General features: G+C 38.7%; 2 protein-coding genes, 1 non-coding gene and 1 pseudogene across 5 annotated transcripts in view; 2 read left to right on the plus strand and 2 right to left on the minus strand.

The window, feature by feature from the left end:
• TNFSF4 (TNF superfamily member 4) overlaps positions 1–18,637 on the plus strand; it is a 251,601-nt gene that overhangs the window by 29,849 nt on the left and 203,115 nt on the right. The window lies entirely within an intron of this gene.
• Positions 8,118–9,710, minus strand: LOC106733754 (MAPK-interacting and spindle-stabilizing protein-like pseudogene; annotated as a pseudogene).
• LOC106733777 (high mobility group protein B1-like) lies at positions 10,174–10,805 on the plus strand. The gene is given in 2 exon segments (XM_014583864.2): positions 10,174–10,720; positions 10,723–10,805. Coding segments are annotated over 2 exon segments (630 nt in total).
• LOC114006088 (U1 spliceosomal RNA) lies at positions 15,351–15,514 on the minus strand. The gene has a single exon (XR_003547855.1). It is a non-coding gene; the product is annotated as a U1 spliceosomal RNA (small nuclear RNA).

Below are 18,637 nucleotides of genomic sequence, written 5' to 3' on the forward strand. Positions count from 1 at the left end.
ATCCAGAGTGTGGCTTTGAAGGGACAAAGACAAAACAAAAAGTGTGCTTTTTATTTGCACCCTGTTGCATGCACTGCATCCAGTAATTTTGTTTTTAGATGCACAATATGTCTTCACGTGAAAAGCAGGTGGAAGGGACCAGCAGATGGTGTAATGGTTACATCACAGGACTCCCATGTACTGGACCGTGGTTCGAGTCCTGGACCCAGTGGCTTAAAACTCATGCTGGGTGCGTGTGTGTGCATGCATGCCCAAATCCTGAGAGGAGAATGGAGGAGATGGGATTGTGGCCTGGGCATCCCCTTGGGGGTGATTTATTGCACTGAGTGGAGCATACATGCTGACGTGCACCGGGATGCCGGCCTCTCATCTCACACACACACAGAGGGATGGGTCCAGGGCCCAGGTGTCAGTAGAGTCAGCCCCAGGATGCACAGGATGCTTTTTGTTTTTTAAAGACAGAGTCTTAACTATGTCAGAATCCTCTTGCCTCAGCCTCCCAACTTGGATTTCAGGTATGCACTTACCCGCTTGGCCCTTAAGTTGGGTGGGAAATCTAACCGGGCCTCCATGTGTCCTAGCAGTGTGTGGCACCCAGCTGGGCTGTGGTGAATCTCTTTAAAAACCTCCTAAATCCTTCATAGCAGGGACACAAGTGGAGTCTAATCCTGGCCTGACTCGTCCCAGCCACCACCAATAGGGTTGCTTCTTTTTGCTCTCTTCTGTTCCCATGGGTCATTGTGAGCCCAACAGGAAGGTATGGAAGCTGGTTCCATCAGCATTTCTTCCCCACTCTCCGCTCTCTTCCATCACCTCTCAGTTCCCTTGTGTGCCCCCCAACTCATGCCTACCCTGTGAGGACTGCCCGGTAGTCTTCCCAGGCATCCACATGGCTCCCTCAGGGAGGTACAAGGGTCTCTGCCCTGAGGGTCTGAGAGCAGCTGACTCACCCACCCAGGGCACCACATACCTGTAAGAGGTGAGCTCAGGGAGCCTGGGGCTTCTGCCTCAAGCCCAGGACTCCCTCTATGGTATTTGCTACCCTAGTTCTCCAGCTTTAATTTCTGTCTTCTTCTTGTGGACTATGACAGTTCTCTTGACTTTTTTCTTTTTTTTTTTTTTTTTCATGTGAAAGTTTTTAAGCCCCTGTGAGTGGAAGATGCATTCCTGTAGCCAAATTGAACTCTCCCAGATTCCTTACCCCTGTGTGCTTCTAAATGATGACTGCAGGAGCCCTCTGCTGCAATGGGACTTCCATGCAGGGCTCTGTTGCTGCCATTCGGCAGGGGTGGTGTTTCAGACCCTGATGCTCCCTCGCCAAGCAAGAACTCTTCTTGGACGACTCAGGTGTGTGCCCTGGCAGTTTAGCCCTCCTCTGCTAGCTCAGGGAGGTCTGGAAACGCCTACAGGAGGAAGATGGGGAACTGCATCCATGCCTCACACTCTTGCATCCCGGTCAGGCCATGGACACAGACCCAGGGATAATTTCCATTTGACATGGTGTGTTCTGCAGCGTGGGTGTGAATGGGGTGTTTGGGGAATGCAGAGGAAGATCCCCTAACTTAGGGGGACCAGGAAGGCTTCCCAGAGCTCGTAACAACTGAACAAGCATTCATTATTTGTTAAAGAAACAAAGAAACAGAAAAAAAATCTTACCCTCCCCCTCAGTTAAAAAGGTAATGCATCTCATCGTTTAATTAAGTTTTACAGAAATATGTTCTTTTAGAGTTCAGGAAATGAAGAAGAAACAGGAAAGCTTGGTTAGTAGGATCTCTAATCAGTTGAAACTTTTGTGGCTTTCTCCTTGAAAAGGGAGTTGTGTGTATGTGCGCGTGTGCGTGTGTGTGTGTGTGTGTGTGTGTGTGTGTGTGTGTAAGGAGGTAGAGTAGGTTGGAAAGAAAGAGGTGCAAAGAAGACCTGTCTCTGTGACCAGAACCTCTCTGTGATAACACCTAGGACAGGAATCAGCCAGTTAGTGGGCCCCTGCCCTCTGCGGGACTCTGGCTTTGGTTATTGATGGCTTGTAACTGGGGAGTATCCTCTCTACTCATTCCTCCAAGTAGTTCATCAAGGTGATTTTGTAAACAAAATTCACCTCTCCGTAAAGAGAATTCTAGGTCTTGCTTTAAGATGTTAAAATATTTTTAAAAAATTTAAAAAGAATTATTTTATTTAATTAAAAAATTTGATAAGAGAGACAGAGCGAGATTGAGAGAGAGAGAAAGTGAGAAAGCAAGCCACCAGGTCTAGGACTCGAACTGAGGTCGGCCATGTGGGAGTCCAGCACCTTTAACCACCATGCCACCTACCAGCCCCAGATGTTAACAATATTTAACCCACTAAATTCCACTAAAGCTCACATTTACTGGGGGCTTGTTTTGTGCCAGGTGTGTGCTAAAAGCTTTACTTTGTCACCTCATCCATCAGTCCTCACAACAATCCTATGAAGTAGGTGTTTTGTATTCCCATTTCACAGATGAGAACACTAAGGTTTTCTTGCTGAAGCTGCATAGTTGGCTCATGGCTCAAAACCTGATCTCCCCAACTCCTGAGTCTATGCTCATGAATGAACTACTCCCCTGTGTTATTTCTCAGTGTGGCTATAGGAAGATTTTTAAATTAAGCACACTAATCTTTTTATTTTTTAAAAGAGATTTTTGCTATAAGGCATGTACACTCACCAGAGAAACAGAGAGACAGAAAGTGAGAAATCACCCCCTGGAGGGGATGGCCATGCCACAATCCCTTCTCTTCCATTCTCCTCTTGGGACTTTGGACATGCACACACATGCAACCAGTATGAGTTTTAAGCCACTTGTTCTGGGATTTGAACTGTGGTTGACTACATGGGAATCAAGCGATGTAACCATAATGCCATCTGCTGGTCCCTTCGTTTTTAAATTTTTGGCAGGAATATCATGAAAGTGATTTGATGGTCTTCTCATCACATTCTATAAGTGGTTCACAATTTCAGTTTATTAGTGGTAATGTTCACTTTAATCAGTTTTAAAAAGAATTGTTTGTTTATTTAATTCCATTTGTTATTATTATTTTTTAATTTGACCAGAGAGAGATATACACAGAGAGAAAGGGAAATGAGAAAGTAAGCCTTTAGGTCCAGGACTCAAATCATGGTCAGCCACGTGGGAGTCCAACAAATAACCACCAAACCAAACCACCTGCTGGCCCCAGCTTTAACTTCTTGAAGAAGTATCTTTATTGGTTTTTAAAAAATTACAAAAGTAGAGACCAGCAGATGGTGCAATGGTTACACACTGGACTGTTATGTAGTCGTCTGCAGTTTAATGGTCCTGGACCTGGTGGCTTAAAACTCATACCAGGTGCGTATGTGTGCGTGCCCAAGATCCCAAGAGGAGAATGGAGGAGAAGGGATTGTGGTGTGGACATCCCCTCGGGGGATGATTTCTTGCTTTCTCTGTTTCTCTGGGGAGTGCATGCACCCTATAGCAAAAATCTCTCTTAAAAAAATTTCAAAAGTAACTTAAACTTTTTTAAAAATTCAAATAATACAGAGATAATAGCAAAAATACACTGATAAATAAATGAAAGTAAGTAATTTTCTCCCTACTTAAATCCCCGAGAGGTAATCAGTTTATTGTTTGGTGTGTTTTTATTTTACACTTTCCTATACATATACAAATATATACATTTGTGTACATATACATATGTACACATATAAATCATTTTTCCAGGTATAATACACAAAGCAAACAGGTTAATCTTAAAAAATATCAAGTATTGGGACCAATAGTTGGTGTAATGGCTATGTCGCTGGACTCCCATGTAGTCGACCATGGTTTGAGTCCCAGACCCGGTGACTTAAACTCGCCAGGCGCTTGCACGTGCGTGCCCAAGACCTCGAGAGGAGAATGGAGGCGAAGGGATTGTGGCGTGGCCATCCCCCCTGGAGGGTGATTTCTTGCTTTCTGTCTCTCTGTCTCTCTCTGTCTTTCTGGTGAGCACATGTGCCCTGTATCAAAAACAAAACAAAACAAAACAAAAAAACCTCTTCAAAAAAATATCAAGTATTGTTAAGGCACCAGATTTGCACCTGGCCGACTGTGGTCAAATCCTAAACCTGGTGTCATGTTTTCTCACTCTCTCTCTCTCTCTCTCTCTGTCTCTTTCTGGTGAATATATATGCCCTAAAAGAAACTTAAAATAAAAATAAAATAAAATAAATAAATTAAAAATATATTAAGTATCACCCATCCATAGTCTATTTCTATTTATAATTGCTTTTTTTTGTTGTTCTTTTTTTGGAGAGAGGTTTTTATTTATTTATTTATTTTTTTGTTTGCTTGTTTTGCTATAGGGCGTGTGTGCTCACCAGAAAGACAGAGAGAAAGAAAGTGAGAAATCACACCCCACAGGGGGTTGGCCATGCCACAATCCCTTCTCCTCCATTCACCTCTTGGGATCTTGGGCATGCACACACACATGCCAGGTGTGAGTTTAAGCTACTAGGTCCAGGACTCGAACTGCAGTCAACTACATGGGAGTCCAGTGACATAACAATTATGCTAACTGCTGGTCTCTATAATTACTTTTTAAAAGCACTATTTGTCTTTATTTACAAATACAGCAGCACGTGATAAAACCTAACATTTTAAACAGATTGCTTACAGTTAAAATACACATGTACATGTCTTGAATCACATTTTAGGCAGTTTAACTTAAAATGCATAGACAATTACATACACTAAATTTGCCATTATTAAGTCAACGAAAAAAAGTCCCAATTTCAAGAAAAATAACAAAATAACCTTTATAGAGCACACATAAAACGTCAAGTTCACTTAATGGCAACAAATCAGTATCTGCTAAACAGTGACAGGCAGTCAAAGCACCTTCATCCTGGGGAAAGTGAAGCGGAAAAATATCATGTTACGTTGCACACTTGAATTGTTGCACAGATCAGCCCTACAATCTTGACAGACAGTAAATTCTTAGTGAAAAAAAGCTTCATCAGACTTGGCTCTTTAAACATGCCCAAAGGCTGGTCCGTAATTTCCACCAGCAGCAATCCTAAAACAAGTTTATCTGGGTAACCTAATGTAGGGCATGCTAACGAGGTCTGTAATGTTACTCTTGGACTTGGAGTCTCTCAAGGACAAGGATTCTTTCATCTCTGTATCCCCAGCATCTGGCAAAACACCAGGATCACAGGCATTTAAGTGTCTTTTGAATAAATGCAGTCTTCAGATATTTTCTATAGCTAGAAGCTTGCATAACATTTAATACTGATTATTTTATTGGTAATTTTTTTACTTTGCAGAATTCTGAAAATAAAAACAAGTGCCTGTCTTCAATACTAAATAATACATTAAGATTAAATTAGTCTTCGCTGAAAGTCACCCACCACTTTGTCTGCATAGTACAGTGTATCAGTGTGATTCATCTACATTTAGGTTTAGGATTTTCCAAAACGTTAACACGTGAAGATCTGTGGTTATGTCGAACGTCCAGGGTTTAGAACGCAGACTGCTGGTAACATTAGCTCTGCCTACATCAATCAGGTTTAGGAAGGCATTAGAACTGTTTAAAACTGTAGGAAATTGATGCAAACTATGCAGTCTTTTAACAGAAATGCTGAGGAGTGCTATTTCATGTGTGCAAAGTTTCAAGAGCTGTACATTTAGAATAGGCAGGACTAGTTATTTGGGAGGTAATAGATGATGGACCAACTGGCTTCTAGAAAGCATTCCAATATTTCACTATAGTGGTGCGACTGAGGTGAAAAATTCACCCTTCCTCTTCCCTGCCGTAACATTTTCTTCTTTTTTTATAAGAGAGATTTTTACTATAGGACATGTGTGTTTGCCGGAGAGACAGAAAGAGACAGAGAGACAGAAAGCAAGAAATCATTCTCCCGGGGGCATGGTCACAACACAGTCCCTTCTCCATTCTCCTTTTGGGATTTTGAGCATGCACACACATGTGCCTAGAGTGTGTTTAAGCTGCTGACTGTGGGACTCGAACCGCAGTTGAATACATGGGAGTACAGCGACATAACCATTATGTCATCTGCCGAAGTGAACAAAAAAAAGAGCCACATTTGCCACTATGTAAGAGCTAACAACACACCTCAGTATGAAAATATGTAAACAAATTCATTTTGATCTTTTTTTTTTTTTTGAGAGTTTTTTCACTATAGGGCGCATGCGCTTGCCAGACAGACAGAGAGAGACAGAGACACAGAAAGCAAGAATCTCCCCCCAGAGGGGATGGCCACGCTGCAATCCCTTCTCCTCCTTTCTCCTCTTGGGATCTTGGGCACGCATGCACACGCCCGGCGTGGGTTTTAAGCCACCGGGTCCGGGACGCGAACCGTGGTCGACTACGTGGGAGTCCAGCGACATAGCCATTACGCTAACTGCTGGTTCCCTCATTTTGATCTTTGTCAAATCTGAAGGTGCAACTCTATCATTTACTTAAAATAATGGAGGCTAAAACATGTCCCTCTTAAAGGTGGTCATTGTGCATTTTGAAGAAGTGGCCATTAACCTACTAAACTGGCAGCATTTGACATTCTCGACACTTATATCGCAGTAGAAATAAGCTAGGAAATATTTTATTTTAAAACAAAAACATGGTTCTAGCGTAAGTCTTCTGAGTACTGGCCTGAGAAATTCACAATATGTTTTAGAAATCCAATGGATACAATTAAAATTCCAAAATGTTCTTTGATAAATTTTATTTCAGATCTTCCTCAAATCTAAGAATATGACCTAAAGGTAAGGTCCCAGAAAAATACTAGGGCTCTTTTGATGGTTATAAACAATACTTAATATTGAAGCAACACAGTCGTACTGCTTTAAACTCAGTTGCAGAGATCTATAGTTTATTATTATTTTCACTGTTAGAGCTAGAGAAGGATTTTTTTTCCAGAGATGGAACTTAATTCCTGTCCACAAATACAGAACTGAACTGTTAGCCATAAGCAGTTTACAAACAGATCCTGAAAACTGTGCAGGAGACAATGACATAGTTTAGCCGGATTCTGAAAGATAGACATGGACTCACACTGGTCCAAAGAACAGTCATGTCTGGATGACTTGACTTAAGCTTCTCTAAACACAACTGCTGTATGTTTTCTTTTAAAGTAGAACCCAAAAGTGCCAGTTTTCCTCATCAGGGAGGAATGAAATGATGTGCTTTTCTAAAGGACTGAGAGAGAAGGGACCTACAGGAAACGGTCTAGGCCGAAGAGCTGCCTCAGGTTTTGTGGAAACAAAAATTACTGGAAGCAATTCCTAGGGTTTATCTATTAATAGTTTGAGGTTCACAACAAAGCAGAGAAATATTTCCTTCATTGAGTGCTTCCCAAAGCAATATGCACAGCAAATAATCCATTCTAAAGCAAAGCAAATTGGCTAAGGATATAATTTATAAACATTTTTGGCTTGGAGTAAAAAATAGTTTTCCTGTAAGTGACAGATTTTAGTGCTATATGACTCATACGGCTAAAAACAAAACAAATCTGGAAAAGATTTTGCTAAAAGCTCAAGGATAGAAATGAACACAGGCTGGCTCATGAACTCTGCATATAATAATAATTACTGACAACTTTCAAATGTATATTCAAAACATGACTTTGAGAGGACCAGATTTATTTATTCTTCAGATAAAGCAGCTCAAAATGTGAAGAGGCATCATTTGTTTAGATTATAATGTGATTGTATTTAAAGTTTACTTATTTTAGGGGAAAATTATTAAAAAGTACTTGAAGTAATTTGCCAATGAAGTTGCAGATTCTTATGATAATCCTCATCACTTTGGATGTGTAAGCGTGTAGTTTCATAATTTAAACAAATTGTATCAAAGAATTACTCCATGCACTTAACTACTTGAACTTCACATGAAAACCAAATAAAAATCACATCTGAATTATTTACTTCTACATTTTTACCTGATTGTACCCATATGATGTATTACTCTTTCAAATACAAGAGGCAGCTATCTTCTGAGAGAGGCAAGAGTTGTTCTTTCATGAAGGCCCACTAAGAGTAGTGAAATCAGCATTTTTATATGCATTCACATGTATACATATGTACTTCAAAAAGCAAAACATCATTTCTTTGTCCATTGTTAACTTAATGGTAAGAATGGGAGCCACCAGGCATTGGGGAGCACCAGAAGGTCCTGAAGGCACCATAAAAGTATTATTGGGAGTAGGATAGAATCCTGGTGTGGGATATGATCCTGCATGGGCAGGATATGTTTGCTGGTGGTCCCTCTGTTTCTGGTGGGACAGTGACCCAGATGGAACAGATGGTGCTGCCCCTGATGCTTGGGAAGGAGGAGGAAGGGGATGGCCTTGGAGATGGACATGGCATATTAGGTGAACGATACTGCCTTCCTATTTCTGGTGCCCAAGGTCCAGAAGACATGGACTTCCATGGACATAAAGAATCAGCTGCTGCTGGATCTGTGGGTGCACCATCTCAGTAGCTCTGGAAAGGGAATATTTGGTGTAGGATATGGCCCTGTGGGGCCAGGGGATGAATAAGGATCACCAGGTGGGGGACACAATGGTCCAGAAGGAGGAAAGGGTGCTGGGGGTTCTGAAGGTGGTCTGGTGGGATGCATAGAGGAATACATTCCTGTTGTGCTGGTCCAAAAGGCACAGTGGTGGAAGTCCAGATAGCAGAGAAGGTGGAACATCTGGGTTATTCCAAGGTTTGGAACCAGGACAGCATTGAAAAGGTTGGCCAGCTGTTGTATTGCTCACAGCAGAGGTTTTGGCAAGAGAGTATTTAGGTAGTGAATGTGCCCACAGAAACTCATCAGACTTTTCCCAGCAAGATCCGAGCCCACGACAGGGTCTACAGTGGTGATGGGATGGAGAGAACTGGGCACTGAAGAACCAGGTGCAGGCTAGCTGACAGTGGCAGTGTGGCTCCTTCTGATGCAGGAACCCATATAAATCTTTAGAAAATTCAAAAACTAAGCTCTGCCCCAAACCCCTCCTTCAGGCCCAATACTCAGCAAAAAGCCAGAGTCCACGTGCATTTGAGGTGGGCTTTCCCTGCCCCTTTAACTGGAAAAAGCCTCTGTCCCAAACCCCTCTTTCTGATCCAACACCCAGAAAAAAGCCAGGTAGGGTGGTCTCTGTCTTCTTTCCATCTCTGTCTCTGTATAGGCATATATATATATGTAGGCACTGTATACATATATATGTATATGTATATATATATATGTAGGCACTGTCTCTTGCCTCTGACCTCTCCTTTTTCTTGCTAATTTCAGAATCCACGTGCATCTGAGGTGAGCTTTCCCTGCCCCTTTCAGTGGTATGCTAGTGCACCACGTGATTCTGACTTTTTTTGCCTTTTTAAAAATAATTTCCCTCTTTTAATTTTTTTTTGTCTTTTTCCCTTTGTTTCCCTTCTTTTAGCTGACTTTGTCATCTTGCTTCTCGCCTTCCACACATTGAGTGTCTAGGCAAGTCTAGGTGCTCAGTAGTAAAACATCTGAATACTTTAAACCCTGCAGCTCATTCCATGTGCCTCTATTGCCTTGAAACTGTGAGGCCTTTGTAATATCCAACTCCATTGACAAAAGTGCAGGTTGCTTGGTGAGGATCAGGGAAACAGAGCTGCAGAAATATTGCAGGCCATCTTCTTCCACATGCCTCTAACACTCAGAATTAACTCCAGGAAGGTAGGGAGTAATGTATAATCCATCATATGACCAGAAATCACCACCTCAAAGGCACAAGAAATATGGGAAATCAAGAAAATATCTCTCCCCAAGGGAAAAGAACAGCCCTTCATCTCCCACAGATAGTACAATGGAACTCCTGGAAATGCCAGATAAAGATTTTAGGATATTCACAGTGATGAAGCTAATACAGATGCAAGAAAAGAGAGACAATGAACTCTAGAAGATGCAGAAGAAAAGAGACAAGTTCCAGGAGGTGAGGAAGTTCTTCCATGATTTGAAAGATGAAATTCACACCATAAAAACAATCAAACAGAATTGTTAGAGATAAAGGTTGTATTACAGGAAATCAAAACCTCCCTTGAAAGTATTAAAAGAAGATTAGAGATTGCAGTACATTGAGCTCCATAGAGACAGCGCTGGGACAAGTGAGAGCTGGATGGGCACTGGGTGACTCTGTGCCTCACAGAGGAAAGATAACTAAACATGGGCAAAGGAGATCCTAAGAAGCCGAGAGGCAAAATGTCATCATATGCATTCTTTGTGCAAACTTGTTGGGAGGAGCACAAGAAGAAGCACCCAGATGCTTCAGTCAACTTCTCAGAGTTTTCTAAGAAGTGCTCAGAGAGGTGGAAGGCCATGTCTGCTAAAGAGAAAGGGAAGTTTGAAGATATGGCCAAGGTGGACAAGACCCGTTATGAAAGAGAAATGAAAACCTATATCCCTCCTAAAGGGGAAACAAAAAAGAAGTTCAAGGATCCCAATGCACCCAAGAGGCCTCCTTTGGCCTTTTTCTTGTTCTGTTCTGAATATCGCCCAAAAATCGAAGGAGAACACCCTGGCCTGTCCATTGGTGATACTGCAAAGAAATTGGGAGAGCTGTGGAATAACACTGCGGCAAATGATAAACAGCCTTATGAAAAGGAGGCTGCTAAGCTGAAGGAAAAATATGAAAAGGATATTGCTGCATACCGAGCTAAAGGAAAGCCTGATGCAGCAAAAAAGGGAGTTGTCAAGGCTGAAAAGAGCAAGAAAAGGAGGAGGAGGAAGATGAGGAAGATGAAGAAGATGAGGAAGAAGAGGAAGATGAAGATGATGAAGATGATGATGATGAATAAGTTGGTTCTAGTGCAGTTTTTTTCCTTGTCTATAAAGCATTTAACCCCCTGTACACAACTCACTCCTTTTAAAGAAAAAAATTGAAATGTAAAAAAAAAAGATTAGATTATGCAGAAGACTGAATCTCAGATGTAGAAGATAAAACCTCTGACCTAGAAAAATTCACCAAAAAGACTGAGAAAATAACCTCCCAAAATGAGAATAATATATGAGTAATACTAGATACCATTAGATGCCCAAACATCTGGATAATTAGTATCCCAGAAGGTGAAGAAACTAATCAGGGCATTGATAATCTATTCCATGAAATCCTGGAAGAAAACTTTCCAAACCTAGAGAGGCATTCAAATATCCAGACCCAAGAAATACAAAGGACATCACGTAAAATCAACCCAAGAAGATCTTCTCCAAGGCATATCATAGCCAGATTGACCAAAACCACAGACAGAGATAAGATACTAAAATTGGCAAGAGAAAAACATCAAGCAACTTTCATAGGAAATCCCATTGGGCTATCATTGGACACCTTGTCAGAAACAATGCAAGCAAGGAAAGAATGGAAAAATACATTCAAAGTGTTAAGTGAAAAACAATTTCAGCCAAGAATCCTATACCTGGCAAGATTATCCTTCATGTGGGAAGAAAAGATAAAAACATTCTCAGATAAACAAAACCTGAAAGAATTTACCAACACCAGACCAGCTCTTTGAGAAGTTCCGAAGTGAGTACTATACCAGGAAAACTAAGACAGACAAATAAGAACCTGTTGATGATAATGTGTATAGTATTCTCAACTGGACTGGTTTGAGAAGTATTTCATGTTGGGTAAATTCTTTTTGCAAGTAAAATGATATATAGTAATTGAATGTTAAAAGAAATAATGAGAATAATAATCTGGAAAAAAAGGATGAAAAGCTATTTGATGATGATGATGTGGATAGTAATGTCTTTGTCTTGACTGATATGCATGGTATTCCTTCTGGAAAAAAGAAATGTAATACACTGTAAAGATATATATGATTCAATGTAATATAAGCAAGATTATGATAATAATAAATAAAATTAAAACAACAACAACAAAAAGACACACAGATACGAGAACAAAAAATGACCAAGAAAAAGGCAAACTTCGTGGTTGGGACAAGTTCCGAAATATCAATAATAATGTTGAGTGTTTGTAGAAATATCAGAGCACAATAACACTGCAAATTCAACAAAAGAGAGGTTACGTGAGACTGAACTGGTGAAATATAATTCTATGACTTTTTTTTCTAAAATAGTACTGATTTTTCTTCTATGCTTTGTCTTTCAGATTTAAGGGTTTTTGTTTTCTTTTGAGTTATCGAGTTCACCAATTTGTTAAGAAAAATTATTTTTAAAATTGAAACATAAACTTTTCTCCCTTCCTGACCAGTATGCAATTGGAAAATATTTGTGAGCATTCTTATTTTGTGACAGAATGATTATTTGCATAAGTTCAATAATAATAATATTACCTGTTGCCTTGCATCAAAAGTTTAATTTTTACTGGGCTTTGTGCAACTAACAGACCTAATTGAGATTAACCTAATTTTTTTTTTCAAACAAGTTAGTTTACACCTCTCTTTAGTAAAGGAATGGAGAGAGAGGGAAAAAAATTGTTTCAGAAGAAAATTTAAGTACACTTCTCACTAGATTCTAGCTTTGTCCATACTTTAATATCTTTTGTGAATCAATAAAATGTGAAAAAAAGTTTATTATGAAAGGGAGGGAGGGGAAAAGGGAAGGAAAAAACCAGTAAAAGTATGCTTAGTTGACAAAAAATGAGAAACTATTTGCTGATGATAATATATAGTAATATCCTTGTCTTGATGGACATGCATGGTTTTTGTGTTGGGAAAAAATGTATACTTTAAAGACGTGTGATAAAATGTGAATTAAAATAAATAAAAGTTAAGGGACCAGCCGATGGAATAACGGTTACATTGCTGGAGTCTCCTGTAGTGCCTGTGGTTCGAGTCCCAGACCTGGTGGCTTAAAATTCACTCTGAGCACACGTGTGTGCATGTCCAAAATCCTAAGAGGAGAATGGAGTACATGTCCTATAGCAAAAATCTTTCTCAAAAAATTTTTTTAAAATTAAATTTATAAAAAAGTAAGATGAGAAAATATGTTTTTTTCTCTTTTTTTCTTTTTTTGAATGATATTATGAACTGTATTCCATATAGTTACCTATCTGTCTACCTTCTCTTTTTAATTTAGATTTTTCTGTAGGGTCCTGTGCTCATTAGGAGAGACAGAGAGATAAACAGAGAGGGAAAGTGAGAAATCATCCCCAGAGGGGATGGCCATGCCACAATCCTTTCTCCTTTATTCTCCTATCAGGATTTTGGGCATGTGCACACATGTATCTGGCATGCTTTTCAAGCTGCTAGGTCTAGGATTTGAATGCAATGTTGGCCATGTGGGATCCAGAGCCCTAACGATCATGTCACCTGCTGGCCCTTATTCTTTTTTTCTTTTTAACTTTATTTTATTTTTTACATTTAATCACTGTGTATCATTGCAACATATCAAATGAGTTTTCCCATCATGAATACACCGCACATCGGTCTAGAAAAAATATTACCATATACATTATAATCAACAGATTTAATTTTGGTTCCTTTGAATGTTTTCCTTCATTCTTATTCCCCTTGATTTCCTCCCTCTCACCCTCCCCCATTTCCCATCCTCCTCCCACACTGTCTCCAGTATCATCGTTGCTCTCCATGCTTTTATACCTTCCAATCATTAAATTCTTGCCATAGAGTGCAGACTTTGGTAGATATTCAGTGCAGACATATAATGCCTTTCTTTCATCATCTGGCTTGCTTCACTTAGCAGTAAATCTTACTTATGCATCCACTTTCCATCAAATGCCAGGTCTTGCTTTTTTTTTTTTTTTAATTGACTGAGTAGTATTCTGTAGTGTATATGTTCCATACCTTTATAATCCATCCATCTGTGGACATTTGGGTTGGTTCCATGTCTTAGCAATTGTGCATAATGCTGCAATAAAAATGGATATGCAAGTGTTTTTCCAACTGAGGTTTTCCTGTCCTTTGGGTAGGTACATAGCAGTGGAATTGCTGGGTCATATGGTAGTTATATTTGTAGGCCTTTGACAAATCTCCTTATTGTTCTCCATAGTGCCTGTACTAATTTACATTCCTACCAACAATGTAGGAGAGTTCCCTTTTCACCACAGCCTTGTCAGCACTTATCATTCTTTATTTTTTTAATCTTAGCCATTCTGACTGGGGTTAGGTAGTATCTCATTGTAGTTTGATTTGCATCTCCTTTATGGTTAAGAGATGCTGAGAATTTATTTTTCATATGCTTTTTAGCCATTCATATGCCTTCCTTAGTTGTCTGTTCAGTTCATTTTCCCATCTTTTAATTTTTTTCTTTTGAATAAGCTGTTCGAGTTCCCTGTATATCCTCGTTATCAGTCCCTTATCTGAGGAATAGTTTGCAAATATATTCTCTCATTCTGAGGGTCATCGGTTCACTCTATTGTTTCTTTTGCTGTGCAGAAGATTTTTGATATGATATAATCCCACTTGTTTATTTTTAAGATTATTATCTGTGCTTTGGGGGTTTTGTTCAAGAAGTCTTTGTCTATCCCTATGTCTCTAAGAGTTTTCTTTGTGTTTTCTGTATGTTTTGTAGTTTGAGGTCTTAGGTATAGATCTTTTATCTATTTTTAGTTGATTTTTGTTAATGGTGAGAGAGAGGAGTACAGTTTTATCTTTCTACAGGTGGATACCTAGTTTTTCCAGCACCATTTGCTGAAGAGGTTTTCTTTTCCCCATGGGATCAACTGGTACTCTGTGTCAAAAATCAGCTGACTTTACCTTCTGGGGTTTATTTCTGTGTTCTTTATTCTGTTCCATTGGTCTACATGCCTGTTTTTGTGCCAGTGCCATGCTGTTTTGATTGTCACAACTTTGTAATACACTTTGGGGTCAAGGAGTGAGATGCCTCCTAATCCACTCTTCTTGTGCAGAATTGCTTTGATTATATGGGATCTTTTATGATTTTAGACAAATTATATAATTGCTTTTTCTTCTTTCTTTTTCTATCTATCTATCTTTTTTTTTTTTTTTGAGAGAGAGATTTTTGCTACAGGGAACATATGCTTACTGGAGAGACAGAGAAAAACAGAGAGACAGAAAGCAAGAAATCCTCCTCTAGGGGGATTACCATACCACAATCCCTTCTTGTCAATTTTCCTTTCGGAATTTTGGGCATGCACACATGCACACCACCCAGCATATTTTAAGTCACTGGGTCTGGGACTTGAACTGCAGTCAAATATGTGGGAGTTCATCAATGTAATCATTATGCTATCTGCTGGTCCCTACTTTTTCTAAATCTGTGATGAATGTCTCTGGTAACTTGATTGGGATTTCATTAAATATGTAGATTAATTTGGGTAGAATTGATGTTTTGATTATATTAATTCTTCCAATTCAGGAACATGGGGTGTCCTTTCTTTAATTAATTAATTAATTAATTAATTGGGGAGAGAGCAAACACAGTCCCCCACTACTACAAATTATGCAGTTGAGTTTTCCACATTTGGGGAAATCACAGTGGTTAGCACATTCGGAGTGTAATGGATAAGCCTTGCCCTGGGGAAACCACCTTCGTGATCATGGTATCTCCACAGCCAGGTAAGTATTCCTTTCACTTTTTTGTGTCATTTTCAATTTATCGTTTTAGATTTTTCATAGTTTTCCTTGTAGAGGTCTTTGACTTCTTTGGTTAGGTTTATTCCTAGCTATCTTATGCTTTTTCTGGTTATCGTAAATGAAATTGCTTTTTTTCAGTTCTACTTCAGTCTGCTTATTGTTGGTATATAGATATGCTATAAAATTTTTTTAGGATTAATTATTTAATTTATTATTATTATTATTATTATTATTCAATTTGATGAAAGAGGGAGAGAGAGGAAGAGAGAGAGAGAAAAAAAAGAGAAAGAAAGCTGTCAGGTTCAGGACTTGGATCATGGTCGACCATATGGGAGTCCAGCACCTTAACCACCATGCCATCTACCAGCCCTGATCTAATTATGTTTTAACAGGAACATTGTTACTGCTGCCTGGAGAAAGACTGCACAGAATAAAGAAGTAGAAATACGAAGATCAGCTTTCCCTATTTGAGTGTCTTTTATTTTATCTCTTGTCTGATTGCATTGGCTAGGATTTCCAGAACTATACTGAAAAGCAGTGGAAAAAGTGAGCAGCCTTGTCTTGTTCCAGTTTTTAGTGGAAACGCCTTCAATTTTTCCCCATGCAGTATGATGTTAGCTATGGGTTTTTCATATATGGCTTTCATTGTGTTGAGAAATGTCCCTTCTGTGCTGATTTTGCTGAGAGTCTCAAACATTAGGGATGTTGTATTTCATCAAGTGGTTTTTCTGCATTGATTGATACGATCATATGGTTTTTATCTTTCTTTCTGTTAATATGGGGTATTACTTTTATGGTTTTGCATATGTTGAACCACCCTTGCATACCTGGAATAAAGTCAAACTGGTCATGGTATATAATCTTTTTTATATGTGGTTGAATATAATTTGCTAGTATCTTGTTGAGGATTTTTGCATCTATATTTATCAGGTATATTGGTCTGTAGTTTTCCTTTTTTGTTTTGTCCTTATCTGTTTTGGGGATGAGGGTGGTGGCATCTTCATAAAATGAATTTGGGAGGGTTATTACTTTTGGATCTTTAGAAATGGTTTGAGTAGAATGGAGTTAGCTCTTCTTTGAAAGTTTTGTAAAATTCAGAAGTGAAGTCATTAGGACTTGGGCTTTTCTTTGTTAGGAAGTTATTTATTACTGATATAATCTCATTGCTTGTTATGGGTCTGTTCAGGCTTTCTATGTTTTTCTTATTCAATCTTGGTAGATCATATGTGTCTAAGAATTTGTCTATTCATCTAGATTTTCTTGTTTGTTGGCATCTAGTAGCTCATAGTATTCTCTAATGATGTTTTGTATTTCTGTTATGTCTCTTGTAATATTTCCTGTTTCATTGTGAATCTGATTTAGCTGGTTTCTTTCTCTGTTCTCCTTAATTAGTCTAGCTAATGGTGTGTCAATTTTGTTTATCTTCTAAAAGAACCAGTTTTTGGTGTCATTTATTTTCTGTATAGTTTGTTTATTCTCCATTTCATTTATTTCTGCTCAGATCTTTATAATTTCTTTTCTCCTGGCATTTTTAGTTTTAGTTTTGTTGCCATTCTTCCAGTTCCCTGAGGTGTTTTGTTAGGTGGTCTATTTGCTACTTTTCCATCTTTTTTTAATGCACACTATTTACAATGAACTTCCCTCTTATGACTGCTTTTGCTGTGACCCATAAATTATGGAAACTTGTGTGCTCGTTATCTTCAGTTTCAATTAACCTTTTTATTTGAGTCTTAATTTCTTCAGTGTTGTGAAGTCCTTCAGGAGTAGGTTGTTTAGTTTCCATATGTTTATATATTTTGAGGGTCTTTTCTGAAATTAATATCAAGTTTAATACCATCAAGGTCAGAAAAGATGCTGGGTATAGTTTCTATGCCTTTGAATCTGTAAATGCTTGTTTTGCGTCCTATCATGTGGTCAGTCTTTGAAAAGGTTCCATGCAGGTGTGAGAAAATTGTTTATTTTGTGGGTTTTGAGTGAAGACATCTATCTGTCAATTTAATTTGATTTATGGTATCATTTAGATTCTGTATTTTTTTTTGCTTATTTTTTGTCTAGATGATCTGTCCAAAGGAGATAGTGGGGTATTGAGATCCCCAACAATTAATGTGTTCCAATCTAACTCTCCTTTTAGATCTAGCAGTCTTTCCTTCACATATTTGGGTGGGTACTCCTGAGTTGGGTGCATAGATTTTTTTTCAGTCTGAAAACAGTCACTGTTTATATACAGACCAGATTACAGAACTAATCATGATGGATACCTTAGTTCATCCTTCAATAAGCTCGTTATTTTCCTTTTATTTATTTTTTTCATTTCATTTTCTTCCATACATTCAATCACATTATTATTTATCTTACAAAATGGATATCTCAATTCTTCCATACATTCAATCACATTATTATTTATCTTACAAAATGGAGATCTCAATAGGTGAACATTTCTCCTTAGTACTGTTGATAAAACTACTAAATATCTTCAACAGATAATACCACACCTCTTTGTGCCATTAATGAGTTGCCTCCCTGTCCCTCCCTAAATGTCCTTCCTTAGACCCTCCTCTTTCATACACACTATATCTGATATTTACAACTATATACTGTGTTTCTATATCCTTTAGGCAATTAGTTTCAGTCATAGAGTGCAGACACTCAGTATATATTAAGTAGGGACATACAATGCCTCTCCTTCATAGCATGGCTTGCTTCACTCAGTGGTAAGTCTTCCATATTCATCCACTTCCTGTCAAAATCCAGGGTTTTGTTGTTGTTTTTTTTTTTTATGGATGAATAGTATTCCATTGAGTATATGTGCCACAGTATTTCTAACCATCCATCAGTTTGTGGGCATTTGGGTTGTTTCCATGACTTAGCAATTGTGAATAGTGTCACAATAAATATCGATGTGCAAGCACTTTTCCGATTAAGTCTTCTTCTGTCCTTTGGGTAGATACCAAGGAGTGGGATTGCTGGATCATATGGTAGTTCTATTTGTAGATTTTTGAGGAATCTCCAAATTGTTCTCCATGGTGGTTGGACCAATTTACATTCCCACCAGCAGTGTAAGAGAGTTCCCTTTTCACCACACCCCTGCCAGCACTTATCATTTTTTTTTTTTT

Source organism: Tupaia chinensis, unplaced genomic scaffold, assembly GCF_000334495.1.
Source record: "Tupaia chinensis unplaced genomic scaffold, TupChi_1.0 Scaffold000074_1, whole genome shotgun sequence".
Lineage (NCBI taxonomy): Eukaryota > Metazoa > Chordata > Mammalia > Scandentia > Tupaiidae > Tupaia > Tupaia belangeri.